At 44.4% G+C, this 14,130-nt stretch overlaps 1 protein-coding gene across 3 annotated transcripts in view; it reads right to left on the bottom strand.

Moving 5' to 3' along the window:
* Positions 1-14,130, bottom strand: part of cgnl1 (cingulin like 1) — a 116,136-nt gene that overhangs the window by 42,034 nt on the left and 59,972 nt on the right. For all 3 annotated transcript variants that reach the window (XM_033050511.1, XM_033050512.1, XM_033050510.1), the window contains exons 9-10: positions 1,972-2,178; positions 474-578 (exon numbers count right to left, since the gene is read on the bottom strand). In XM_033050511.1, coding sequence (XP_032906402.1) covers positions 474-578; positions 1,972-2,178 — 312 coding nt within the window. The remainder of the gene's footprint in view (positions 1-473; positions 579-1,971; positions 2,179-14,130) is intronic.

The following is a 14,130-nucleotide window of genomic DNA, read 5'->3' as shown; positions in this document are numbered from 1 at the left end:
TACAATTAAGTCAAACTCAACGACAGTGGATGGAGCAAAGGGGAAGATACAGAGTGCAGAACCCCAGTGAGAGACACAATGCAGGAGGCCAGACCTGAGGGTAGTTTACAGCAGCACTGGCGTCCACTTCCACAAACAGGACAGACACAATCCCAACTCCACATGATCATAATTGCAATCATTTATCCAAAATGTGAAAACTGCGTCTTCAATAGTCTGCCCTCAGATGGGAAAATGCTCCATCCTTCTGAATTAGAGTATTTAAATCTTATTCTAAGTGCTGATATTTGTATGTTGGAACAATAGATGTGAATCCCTCCCCCCTCCCCCTTTACCATTGTTACAGTAGCATAAAGATTATTGATCCTTCCACAGTGTAATATCAAAGCTAAAGGCTCAGGTTAGGGAGAGGAATAATTTAGCAGTGAAGGGCTGTCTCACTAGAACCTGCTGTGTTGGTGCTTGGGGCTCACCTGGACATCATCCAACCGACTCTCCAAAGATCTCTTTGCGAGTGAAACATCCTGTTCCTGATCTCCGACGTCTCTCAAGGCAGCTTCCAGTTGCTTCTTCTCTTGCTGAAAAAAAGTTGCGGTTACAACCTTTACGTTTATCACTAAATCAGACTTTAACACCATCAAATATTACTCTATTATCAAGCAAATGTGTTTTTAGTTTGATCTGCTGACGCTCACATACAAGTTCCGAGTCTATTTCATAGAAATATAGAAAGTAGGTGCAGGAATACGGCATTCAGCCCTTTGAGCCAGCATCGCCATTCAATATGATCATGGCTGATCATCCAAAACCCTGGTTTCTCCCCATAGCCCTAGATCCCAGATCCCAGGATTTCAGGAGGTTCTCACATTTATGTTTCTCTAAATGAGTTCTGAGAAGGAAACTGAGATGAAAATATTTTGAGATTATCATAAGGGCCAACACCAGTGATGAAAAGAAGCTACAAGACAGAAGGATAGCCTAAAAGTACAAAGTGGAAACAAATTTAAACATTGTAAGTTTCTGTTCCAAAGATTTAACACTTCAACTGATACATAATTATCCTTAAACTTAAACACCCTTGAAATAAAGAAATATCTTTAGAATCAATCCATATAATTCTTCACACAAAAAAAATCAGTATATATATATATATATATATAGTTCTCCAAAGATACCTTTGGTCTTTTATTCTGTTATCACATTTGGAAACTGTTTCAACACATTTACGACACTAAATTTAAACTTTTTAAAAGTAAAAAATCTGGCCTCCAACACCAAACATCTTTGCCTGCAAAAGGCAAATTGAAGGACTAATCCCCAGAAGCAAAACTTCTAAGCAATTTAAAAATCTGTGGATCCTCTTATGGTGTGGGTCTGACAGATTTTTGGGTTGTTCCAACCATGCACAATCATGCAAAAATGCTTTTAAAAAGTTGCAGAGATTGGCTTGAGTGGTCAGTGCATGCACGGATTACTTAGTGCTATTCGTGGGAAAGCCCGCAGCTGATTGTCCCCAAGTTGCCTCAAATCTCTGAAGTGTTTTAGGAGTTTCCTAACGAGGCTATAGGTGAGTGGCATGTCCATGGAGATTCACATTCCTCCCCCAGCAAAGCTCCGCTTTGGAGAACCATGGGATAGGTGGAGCTCCACACGAAGGGTTCAACAAGGCCCAACGTTTAGAGTGGAGGAAGGAACTGCAAATGCTGGTTTAAATTGAAGATAGACACAAAATGCTGGAGTATTTATTTGGAGAAAAGGAATAGGTGACGTTTTGGGTTGGAGCGGAAGAGTCTAACTCGCTGAGTTACTCCAGCGTTTTGTCTCTTAGGTATTCCCGTGATTTTCCAAGATGCAAGCCTCAAGAAGAACTACAGTCATGTTAAAATGACTGAAATACTAAATCTTTAGAAAAAAGGAGCATATGAGAGGACAGAGGGGGTGAGTGAAAGCACATCATCCTGGCTGTATTACCTCCAGACGCACACATTTATCCTTCTGCCTTCTCTCCTCTTCCTTTACGTTGTAAATTACTTGACCGAGTTCACCACTTTCAGCTTGCAGTTTGTCGATTTTATTTTTCAAGGTCCCTCTTTCATCCTCAAGCTGCCTCACACGATCCTCTGCTGCGTTCTTTGCTTGCTTAATTTCAATGTTTTCCTGCTCCAGTTTTCTTTGGGTCTATTGGAAAAATTTAGCAACAAAACCTGTGAACTTTCAATATAATACTGAGATCCATGTCCAAAACAATGTAGACAAACAAGTAAAAAAAGAAACCATTAAATTAATATTAAATGTTTTTTCTAACTTTATGGACCCAGCTTCTCTGCCTGGTTTATAGCTTTTTTTGTTTTTTATTTATTTATTATTATTATTTTTTTTATAGTTGATGATGGAATATTCATTCGGAACCTTCTGAATTTTTGTCGTCGGCAGGGCAGTACTCTGCATATCGCCAACTTGGACAATTTTACATTTTTTATCAAGCCAATTAACCTACAAACCTGTACGTCTTTGGAGTGTGGGAGGAAACCTCGGAGAAAACGCACGCAGATCACGGGGAGAACGTACAAACGCCATACAGACAGCACCCGTAGTCGGGATCGAACCCGGGTCTCTGGCGCTGCATTTTGCTGTAAGGCAGCAACTCTACCGCTGTGCTACCGTGACTGCCCATTCACCCCCCTACTCTTTCCATACATGTTTGTATTATAAACATTACCCAAACTATTAATTACATGCTATCACCATCAATAACACTTCCTCCAGCAGTTGTAATGGATTCATAATACATGTCACTGAGTAAGAACAATTCAATCATCAAATTATACAAGATTCAAAGTGACTGATCAGATGTTACCATACTGTATGTAAAATGTCTATTTACGACACGATACAATACGATAAACTTTATTCATCCACAGAGGGAAGTTAGTTTGCCAACAGTCACAACACACAAGGTACACAAAAACTTGAAATTAAAAGTGAAAAAAAGAAGGGAAGGCCAAGCGACTGTTGGCTGGCTGCCATGTACACAGCGCCTAAACCGGAATACAATACAATACAATACAATACAATACAATACAATTTATTTGTTATCATTTGAACCTCTTGAGGTTCAAACAAAATTTGGTTTCTGCAGTCATACAAACAAGTAGAAGAACCAAGACACAACACAATTTACACAAACATCCATCACAGTGAATCTCCTCCTCACTGTGATGGAAGGCAAAGTCTTATCTCTTAATGAAGGAACGAACGAATGCAGACTAATCCCCTGGGCAGAGGATTTAAAAACTACAGTGCCCCACCCCCTCCCCGGGTTCATCTTTGTTCTCCCACCGTCCCTCACAGTGGCCCCCTCACGCTGGGTCCCCATTGTCTTCCTCTCCCCCCCCCTCACGCTCCACCGCCACCGTGGTTCCCGCTGCCGTAGCACATGCTCCATTGCCGCCAAGGCCCCACCACCACCATGGATCCCCACGCTATTGTCTATCGTCTGCCGGGTGCTTCTAAATGAACATGCATGACATCCAACATCATGACAGCACAAGCTTGCATTGGTGTTTACCTTACCATCGGACTGACAACTACCAATAAAAGGTCTTGATCAGATCAACATCTGATTGCTCTGGTAGCTTGTTCAGCTGTAAAATGATATTATGGCCTGGCTCTTTTCATATTTAGAAGCAATGAAATATATTTACAGAAGAAATAGTGAACTATCCCAGTACAAATGATCAGGGTGATGCAATTGTAATCATTCTCTGTCCATCCTCCACACAGTTTGGAGAGAAGTACATGCACTCTATTTCCTGTACCTAATTATAACATACACCAAATGTTTAAAATACCTTGGAGGTACACAAAATTGCTGGAGAAACTCAGCGGGTGCAGCAGCATCTATGGAGCGAAGGAAATAGGCGACGTTTCGGGCCGAAACCCTTCTTCAGACTGATGGGGGGTGGGGGGGAGAAGGAATGAAAAAGGGAGGAGGAGGAGCCCAAGGGCGGGCGGATGGGAGGGTGGGAGGAGACAGCTAGAGGGTTGAGGAAGGGGAGGAGACAGCAAGGACTAGCAAAATTGGGAGAATTCAATGTTAATGCCATCCGGACGCAAGGTCCCCAGACGGAATATGAGGTGCTGTTCCTCCAATTACCGCTGTTGCTCACTCTGGCAATGGAGGAGACCCAGGACAGAGAGGTCGGATTGGGAATGGGAGGGGGAGTTGAAGTGCTGAGCCACCGGGAGGTCAGGTTGGTTATTGCGGACTGAGCGGAGGTGTTCGGCGAAACGATCGCCCAACCTACGCTTAGTCTCCCCGATGTAAATCAGCTGACATCTAGAGCAGCGGATGCAGTAGATGAGGTTGGAGGAGATACAGGTGAACCTTTGTCGCACCTGGAACGACTGCTTGGGTCCTTGAATGGAGTCGAGGGGGGAGGTGAAGGGACAGGTGTTGCATTTCTTGCGGTTGCAACGGAAAGTGCCCGGGGAGGGGGTGGTGCGGGAGGGAAGGGAAGAATTGACGAGGTAGTTGCGGAGGGAGCGGTCTTTGCGGAAGGCAGACATGTGGGGAGATGGGAAGATGTGGCGAGTGGTGGGGTCATGTTGGAGGTGGCGGAAATGGCGGAGGATTATGTGTTGTATTTGCCGGCTGGTGGGGTGAAAGGTGAGGACCAGAGGGACTCTGCCCTTGTTGCGAGTGCGGGGATGGGGAGAGAGAGCAGTGTTACGGGGTATGGATGAGACCCTGGTGTGAGCCTCATCTATGGTGGCGGAGGGGAATCCCCGTTCCCTGAAGAACGAGGACATTTCCGATGCCCTGGTATGGAATGTCTCATCCTGGGAACAGATGCGGCGTAGGCGGAGGAATTGGGAGTAGGGGATGGAATCTTTACAGGGGGCAGGGTGGGAAGACGTGTAGTCCAGATAGCCATGTGAGTCAGTGGGTTTGTAATGTATGTCGGTCAGGAGTCTGTCCCCTGCGATGGAGATGGTGAGGTCAAGGAATGGTAGGGAAGTGTCGGAAATGGTCCAGGTGTATTGGAGTGCCGGATGGAAGTTGGTGGTGAAGTGGATGAAGTCAGTCAGTTGTGTGTAGGTGCAGGAGGTGGCCCCAAAGCAGTCGTCAATGTAACGGAGGTAGAGGTCGGGGATGGGGCCCTGGTACGTCTCGAACAAGGATTGTTCAACGTACCCGACAAAGAGGCAGGCGTAGCTGGGGCCCATGCGTGTGCCCATAGCTACGCCTTGTGTTTGGAGGAAATGGGAGGAGTCAAATGTAAAGTTGTTGAGGGTGAGGACCAACTCCGCTAAGCGGAGGAGAGTGTCAGTGGCTGGGTAAAGGTTGCTCCTCTGGTCGAGGAAGAACCGGAGGGCTCCGAGGCCATCCTGGTGGGGGATGGAGGTGTAGAGTGACCGGACATCCATGGTGAAGATGAGGGGGTGAGGGCCCAGAGAGTGGAATGCGTGGAGGCCGCGGAGAGTGTCTGAGGTGTCTAGAACATAGGTGTGGAGGGATTTGACCAAGGGGGATAGGATGGAGTCAAGGTATGTGGAGATGAGTTCGGTGGGGCACGAACACGCAGAGACAATGGGTTTAAAATACCTTGCTGTCATCTGGTGCCGCAAGGCAGGTGCGCTTGTGGGAAAGACAGTTGGGCCTTTGACATTTAGCACTTACATCAGTTGAGTTCTGTCAATACACGTGGAAAAGCAGAAGGGAAGAATGAGTTTGAACAACATTGAAAATGAATAAACTGTGACACCATTTTTTTTGAAGCACTAAAATGCAGAAATGCATCCGGTCTTTGATTGTTTGAAGGCCAAGATCAAGATGAAAACAGTTACCACATGAACAAATGGGACTCTCAGTCCCCACACAATACAGACAGGTGGACAATAGAAGCACACTAGCCTTGAATAAACATTGCCATTCAAAACAATAAAGGTGACAGTAGCATGGATTACCTGTGCTGTAAGAATGCCACAGATAGTTTATTCATCTTGGGCTTCATTGGCAAGGCCTTTGTTTATCAGCCATCCCTAATTGCCCAATCTCTGACTAAGAGTGCCAGACTATTGGCTCACGGGGCAGCAAGGAGATTGCCGGATATTTTTATTTATATTTTTCTCTCTGTCCTTTCCGACTATTCAAAGAAATTGAAATCAGGATACTTCAGTGAGGATAAGGACTGCATATTTAAAGTGACAAAGTCCAATTCAAATCAATGAAACTAATCAATCCAACTAATTAATCAGAACCGAGATGGTGAGGTGTTGTAGTTGCAACATTATCAACCCCCTTGTGGTAAACTAACAACATCTGCAGCAAGTGATATAAACAAAGAACTACAGATACTGGTTAATACACAACAGGACACAAATTGCTGGAATAACTCAGCAGGTCAAGCAGGTATCGCTGAAGAGCATGGATAGGCGATGTTTTGGGTCAAGACCCTTCTTCAGACTTGTAGCAAGTGTTGGCTGCTCGGGAACTTTTGCTCAGGGTTGACAAACTGGAATCTGAGCTCCTAACACTGAGACACATCGGGAGGGGGAGAATTGCCTGGGCACAGTATTCCAGGAGGGAGTCAGATTAATTTTTGGAAACTTGGAGAATGATAGTGTGACTGCAGGAGAGGCTGGTAGAGTGATACAGATAGTTTATTCCTCTGTTCCCAAAGTACCTTAGGCCCTACCCCTGGCTGAGAGATACAAGGTCCTTGTTCCCTGTATGGATAAGGGAGGGGATGTACACATTCTCCATGGCATGGGACACCATTCAAATGGGTGGAGAGAAAATGAATATAATGGGGGATAGCACATTCCAGGGGACAGACAAAGTCTTGAAGCTGTGTTGACTGCCAGGTGCCAGGGTTAAGGATGTCTTAACCCCTACGTTGTGTGGACCTGGACCCACCACAATCCGTCAACCCCCGCATCAGAACAGCAGCAGATAAGATCCTGCTGGCTCTCCACTCTGCATTGGACCACGAACACCAAGAACTCATGCATCAGGCTATCGCTAATCAACTACAGCTCAGCATTCAACACCGTCGTTTCCTCTAAACATTTCATCAAAGTTGAAGAAATGGGTCTCTGTTTGTCCCTATGCCATTGGATCTTTGACTTCCTCACCAGAACTCAATCAGTACAAATTGGCAACACTTCCTATTCACTGCCCATCAGAACAGGGTCACCTCAAGGCCGTGGGTGCTCAGTCCCCCACTGTACTCTATACCAGACACAGATTCCATCTTTAACAGTTGCCATGATCCATGTGGCAACCAACAATACAAGCAGAACCAGGAAGGACACTCTGCTGAGGAATTATGTGCAGTTCTGGGCAAAATTGAAAAGCAGAACAACAAAGGTGATTTTTTTTTTAAATCTGCTGGTGGAAACCAGAGGACCAGGCAACATCTGCAGAGAGAACAGAACAGATGACGACTTGGCTCAGGACCCTCCTGCGAGTTCATTCTGAAGAAGGGATGCAAGCAGAAGCCTCCACGTGGAGCATCCCGGGCAATGCTGACAACAGAAACTGTACAACAGTGACTGACTGAAGTAGCCAATTCTGCAACCACCGACAATCAACCGTCACTGACCGATCGGAAAGACGTGATATGGAAGATGGCCGGACACGAGGAAGAAGATTCTGAAGAAGGGACCCGACCCAAAGCGTCATCTGTCCATTTCCTTCCACAGATGCCTCCTGACACACTGAGTTCCTCCAGCAGTTTCTTCTTCTACTCAAGATTTCAGCATCTGCAGACTCGTGTCACCCCAAGGGTGATAATCACATGTAAATTTGCAGAAAGTGAATCGGATTGGAGGTGGATCAAAGCTTGGTGCGGGAGAGGTAGGTCTTGATTCATGGGTTGGAAGGAGCTGTTGTGTTGAGATGGGCTGCATCTGAACTGTTCAGGCAGCAGTGTCCTGGTAAATTGCATAAAGATGGCTGTAGATAGGCTTTAAACTCATTGGAAATGGGTCGGGCTTAAGTGAAAATAGGTTTCATAGATTAAGAAGAATGAGAGAGAGGCGATGCAGGGTAGTGAGGGAGAGAATGGCAATCAATATAAGTGAAAGTGCGCAACAGAAAGACTGGAGTAAAAAAAATGGTAAAAAATATCAAAGCTTAAGGTTTTTATTTGAATGCACAGACTTTAAAGGAACGAGATGAGAGGATTTGGCAAACTGGAAGCAGTCAATGGCCAAGAAACAGTGTGACCTTGAAAGGGCACAGGGTTGGGGGATGTTGCAGAAATAGGCCACAGAAGATTTGAGATGGAATACTTTCTCGTAGAAACACTAGTGCTGTTCAACAATATGCGAGATGTAACATGCTTTGCACAACACAGCTTGCACAATGATCAGGGACGCCAAAAAAAAAGAGCAAATGAGGATTTCCAGCTTTAAACTACAGGGAGCATGGCTTCACAGTAATGTGAGGCTGGGCGGCATAAAGAGGCAAGCAATGTTTTCAGGGCTGAGGAACGTGGTCTTCATAATTAAGGGAAGAGCCTTCCTTGGGAGAAGCTGAGGCTGAACGCACCAAGGACGATGTGATCCAGTGAGACTCAGACAGCAATCCACGTATAACCGGGTTAAATGGAAGAAAACTCAGAGTCATTCTGAACTTCAATATCAAAGTTCATTAGAAAGGATGGCAATTGCCATGAAAACAGAACATCTTTAGAATAAAGAAGAGAAACACAGGAAGGGCTGGATGACAGCACGGTGGCGCATGGTAGAGTTGCTGCCTAACAGCACCAGAGACCCGGGTTCATTTCTGACTACGGGTGCTGTCTGTACGGAATCTGTACATTCTCTATGTCCACATGGATTTTCTCCAGGTTTCCAGTCACATTCCAAAGACGTGCACATTTGTAGGTAAATTGTCCCTGGTGTGTAGAATAGAACTTGTATGAACAGGTGATCGCTGGTCGGCATGGGCTCAGAGGACCGAGGGGCCTGTTTCCCCCCACCTCTTAACTAAACTCAGTGGGTCACGCAGCATGTGGAGGGAACGGACAGGTGACGCTTCAGATCGACCCAAAACATTGTCTTTCTCTCCACAGATGTTGTCTGACCCACTGAGTTCCTCAAGCAGTCTGATCTTCAGATTAAACCTGCAATTGCCGGCAAAGATAGATTGCAATAGAAAAGGAAATAGTGGGTCTGTGTCGTGAAGCTTTCAATGGTGCAAAGAAAAAGCATCTCAAAGGTGATGTCCAATTAATACAAGCTAGGGCGTGAGAGATATATTAGTGAGAGATATTAGAGTGAGAGAGATATTAAAGCAGCAAAAATGCAGTGAGGAGAGGTGGGGTTTTATTCTGCAAGGGAGTGTAGCATTTTAACGGGCTGGGATGATATAAGAGATTTTTGGGTGGGTCATTATTTCATGAAATACAATCAAAATAATGACCCCGTGTGAGCAGGCAGGCCCCAAGGCAGGAGAGAGCAGTAGTTTGCCAATAACATGAATATAATAAACAGTGATGAAAACTGAAACCATATCTCCACAATCAATTTATTGTCATTTTGTTTCATGGTAACATGTGAAAAAAAAACTTCAGGCTGAATGACTTGGTCCTCACCAAGTGGTTCAAATTAAGGTCAGGCTTCCTCACTCAATGGGAGTTTTGTTCATTTCCACTGCAACACACGTTTACAGTTGAAATAGTTATCCTTGAGCACTGGTAAATCAATGGTTAAATCTATAGGCGAGAACCGACAGAGGAAAGTAACAATAGATGAACTATCCTGCTCCAAGTGGGAAGGGTTCTGATTAATACCAGAGAGATTGTAGGCTTTTACTCTTTCCGAGATTAGGATATCAGCTGTGATTTGTTCTCCTCCTCCATGCCAGACACAGCATCACATTTGGGAAGATTAGAAACCAACAAAAGCAAACTTTCACAGAAACAACCGCTTGTAGGAATATCTTGCCAAGATTCCACATCTTATCTCTCTCGCACCCACAAGCTCACAACCCCCCTTCTACAACCAAAACAATCTAAATCCCAAGCTGTTGCCAAAAGTAACATGCTCATACCCCAGCAAACTCCTGCAAAAATATTACAGAGACATCGAGCTCTGGCAGCTCTCCAAAGGAAATGCTGGAAACATCCAAGTTATAACAATCGGCACCGATAAAAGAATGCCTGTAACTCCCATTCACCAGTAAAATAGTCTGCATTTTAAACAAAAGAATGATAACCAAACAATGCTTTTAAAACTGAGAGTCGCCATTGATTTTGTATTTCACATATGTACATCAGATTTTGTTTCTTTTTTAATTTATTTACTATTTTTTAATTAAAAGCATTGTACATACATCTTAATCATGATATGCAACATAATACATTTTGTGTACAAGTTCTCTTTTTTTAAACTTTAAGCTGTAATAGAAAAAGAGAAAAGAGAAAGAAGAGAAGAATGAGGATAGTAGTGGTGTAGTCCGCAGTAATTGCCGTTAAATGAATGATGATGTTTAAGTGAACTGCGTGCTTGAGAATGTGGAAAAAGAAGGGAAAGAAAAAAGAAAACAGGCCCCAAAGAAAAGAGGGCCTTAGGAAGGTAAAGGAAATAAGCAAAAAAATCCAAAGAAGGTAATCAGATTCTGTTTTTGGCATCAAATATTTTGGTTAACGTTTTTAGCGGATAATAATCGACTCCAGATCAACAAACCCAACACGTCAGCTGGTCATTCTTTCAGGTTGTGACTCACTTACAGTTTTGTTATTTAATGTTTCTGTTTTTCAATATTTGTAGTCATTTGTTTTGTTAAAATCCATTGACCACTTAGCACTTGCGTCCATGGGCTGTATTCTCCAGAACAATTCCTGTCATTCCACACGCAACTCATGGCATTTCCCCGTCTGAGTCACGGAAAATGTGGGATTTCTGTCTCGGCATATCCACCCCGGCATTCAGCAGGGACGTGTGAAGATGCAACAGTCCCACGTCACTGAGACCTGGTGTTGGGAGATCACCTCCCCTGATCTCCAGATGGATTAAGCATGCGTGTGGTACGGTGGGTGGCACAGTTAGTAAAGCATCTGCCTCGAACACCAGAGACCCGGGTCCAATCCTGACTGTGTGTGGAGTTTGCACATTCTCCCTGTGACTGCATGGCTTTCCCCGAGTGCTTCGGTTTCCTCCGACATCCTAAAGATATGCGGGTTTGTAGGTCAATTGTCCTTTAGAAATTGCCTCAAGTCTATAGGGAGTGGATGCGAAAGTGAGATAACATAGCATTAGTGTGAATGGGAGATCGATGGTTGGCATTGACTCGGTGGGCCGATGGGCCGAAGGACCTGTTTCCATGTAAACTAAACTCCCTCACTGTTTATTTTAGGCTGCATGCTTCTAATTGTTTAATTTAATTTTCTTCAAGTTTCTAATATTTTATCAATTTTAAAAAAGCTTAATTATTTTGAAATGTTTTCGATTGTTTCGGAATGTCAGTGTCATTTTGATCGCCGGTTAATTCAGATGCCATGCTTCAACTATGAAAGTTTTCTTGATTATTTTGTGGCCCGAGGCTTTTCCAGAACCATCCTATAGTAGTCTATCAGAAGAGGCAGGAGGGATAGACATGAAGCCTAGATTCCCATGCGTGAGAGAGAGAGAGAGAGAAGGGGCGATAGAGAGCGAGAGTAAGAGAGAGGGCAAGGGCAAAAGAGAAGGAGAGGGGGAGAGCGAAAGAAAGAGAAACTGCAGTGAGGAAAGGTAGGGTTTTATTAGGGAAAATCTTCTCCAAGGGAATGAGCATATTCCACAGGCGTCCAAGTGTGTGGTGCAGAAAGGGCTTCAGATCCTTTACCTTTAGACTGTACTAGACTAAGTGGGACCCGTTGGGTCCCAGCATCACATGGGAGGGCTGGTCACCAACGCAATATTCCACCTCTCCACCAATTCCAATACTGCTCGCCAGTGGGGGGGGGGGCTGTCTGTTGCGCTAGTATGGGTGTTGCGGGCTGAAGGTACTGGTTTCCAGAGGGCTAGTATAGACATTGTGAGCCGTATGGATGCTTGGGCGATTTTAAAAGCCAAGCCAAGGCAAACAATTGGGCTGCAGCCACCCGACAACCAAAATTAATTTTGTGAACACAAACTTGTTAAAAAGGGCTGCAGCCACTTTACAGCCGCATCGAGGGGACTTACCGTGGAGTAGACGTGCGTTCAGTGTTATTCGCAGCTCAGAGAGCCGTGACCTTCTCGCTTCCTGGTCTGGCAGATACTGAGTGAGGCACGACACTTCCTGGTTTTATAGTCCCTCCCCCTGCCGCCAGCGGGGGCAGCAGAGAGAAAGGGGAATTTTTTAAAAACATTAATATCTCTCATTTTTCATCGACGGAAAAAATCCTCCGCACTCATACGGCGGAGGGGGGCTCTGAGCGAGGTGGCCAAAAATGACGGCCGTAGGTGGCAGCGTTCTCTCGGAAATCGCAGCACAGTCGGCCAAAAGCGGTCAAGATCAGAGATTTAGTAATATATAGATAGATAGTGCGTGGAAACATGCCCTTCAGCCCACCAGGTCTGTGCCGACCAGTGATCACCCCGTATACTAACATTATCGTACACACCAGGGACAACTTACAATCTTTTTTACAGAAGCCAATTAACCTACATACCTATACGTCTTTGGAGTGTGGGAGGAAACTGGAAAACCCACGCGGTCACAGGGAGAATGTGCAAACTAGGTACAGACAGCATCCGTAGTCAGGATCGAACCCGTTCTCTGGTGCTGTAAGGCAGCAGCTCCACCACTGCACCATCTTGCCGCCGTGTTGATTAAAAAAATGTTGGTTTATTTTCTCTGTTTTTAATTTAAGCAGTTTTTATATTTATTGAGTGGACTTTGCTGGATAGTTAGCTTAATCCAACCAAGCGATGCCGTTTGCATCTGTCCATGAATATGTAGGACACAGACATTCTGCTTCCTCGTTCTATCTCAGCAGGAGATGGTTACTTTAAATCTAGATGCAGCTGCCACTCGGAGACTGGGCCCAGAATGGAGGACCGCATCTGATATCCCATAGAATGTGAATGAGCCAACAGTGTACACTGACAGCACGGCGAAAGTCAGATAAGCTAACTAAATCCAGCAACGTTCATTTGATAATTATAAAAAGTGCTTAAATTAAAAGAAAAACAGAAAATAATCCAACCCGTTTGAAATGTTACCACTTTAAAGTGGTCACTGCGCACCAGGGTACTGAATCAGTCCTTCAGAATCCAAACTCAACTGCTGTCACAACACTTTGACAAGTTCAAGCAGCTTAAGAAAAAAAGAAGAAAGCAGAGATTTGTTCCTTCAACCTCCTTGTAAACTCTGGGCATAATTCCAAATCTCTTCCCTGCAGTTTCCCAGTGTTAGTTCAATACATTTGGTACTATATACCATCCAATTAGCATTATTTATTACTACATTTATATATCTGTTAATGCTGCCAACCTAGGCTACGAATTGCATTAAAGAAAGAATGTGGAATGTTGCTCAATCGCCAATCCCTGAGTTCAACCTCTCTCAAAATGTTAAAGCTGCTCCAACCTCCCTTGTTAGTGAGAGAGACACTGCTCTTGAACAAGAACTGTGTGATAATAACCAACATGTCCCCTCTCAAACAGTACACCAATAGACTACCTCTCAGTTAGTTTGTTGTTCCTTGGAGCTTGGCACTTGCAGTATTTTGGGACCATCATGTTGTCTAACAGTGTACACACAAGAATCTAATTGGATTTAAAGGGCTTCAACATATCTGGATGATGTTTTAAAGCATTAAGTAAATACAAGTATTTAAGAAGGAACTGCAGATGCTGGAAAATCGAAGGTACACAAAAAAGTTGGAGAAACTCAGCGGGTGCAGCAGCATCTATGGAGCGAAGGAAAAAGGCAATGTTTCGGGCCGAAACGTTGCCTTTTTCCTTCGCTCCATAGATGCTGCTGCACCCGCTGAGTTTCTCCAGCTTTTTTGTGTACCTAAGTAAATACAAGTACTTCCTTTTCTTCCCAATAGAAATTCTGTTTCAACAGAAACTGATTTCAGTAATTTTGTTACATCTGTTTACCGATCTGCAACATATTTTATCAAGGAATATCCCAACCATGTC

This window comes from Amblyraja radiata, chromosome 34, assembly GCF_010909765.2.
Source record: "Amblyraja radiata isolate CabotCenter1 chromosome 34, sAmbRad1.1.pri, whole genome shotgun sequence".
NCBI lineage: Eukaryota > Metazoa > Chordata > Chondrichthyes > Rajiformes > Rajidae > Amblyraja > Amblyraja radiata.
This window is presented reverse-complemented; position numbering and strand designations above follow the sequence as displayed.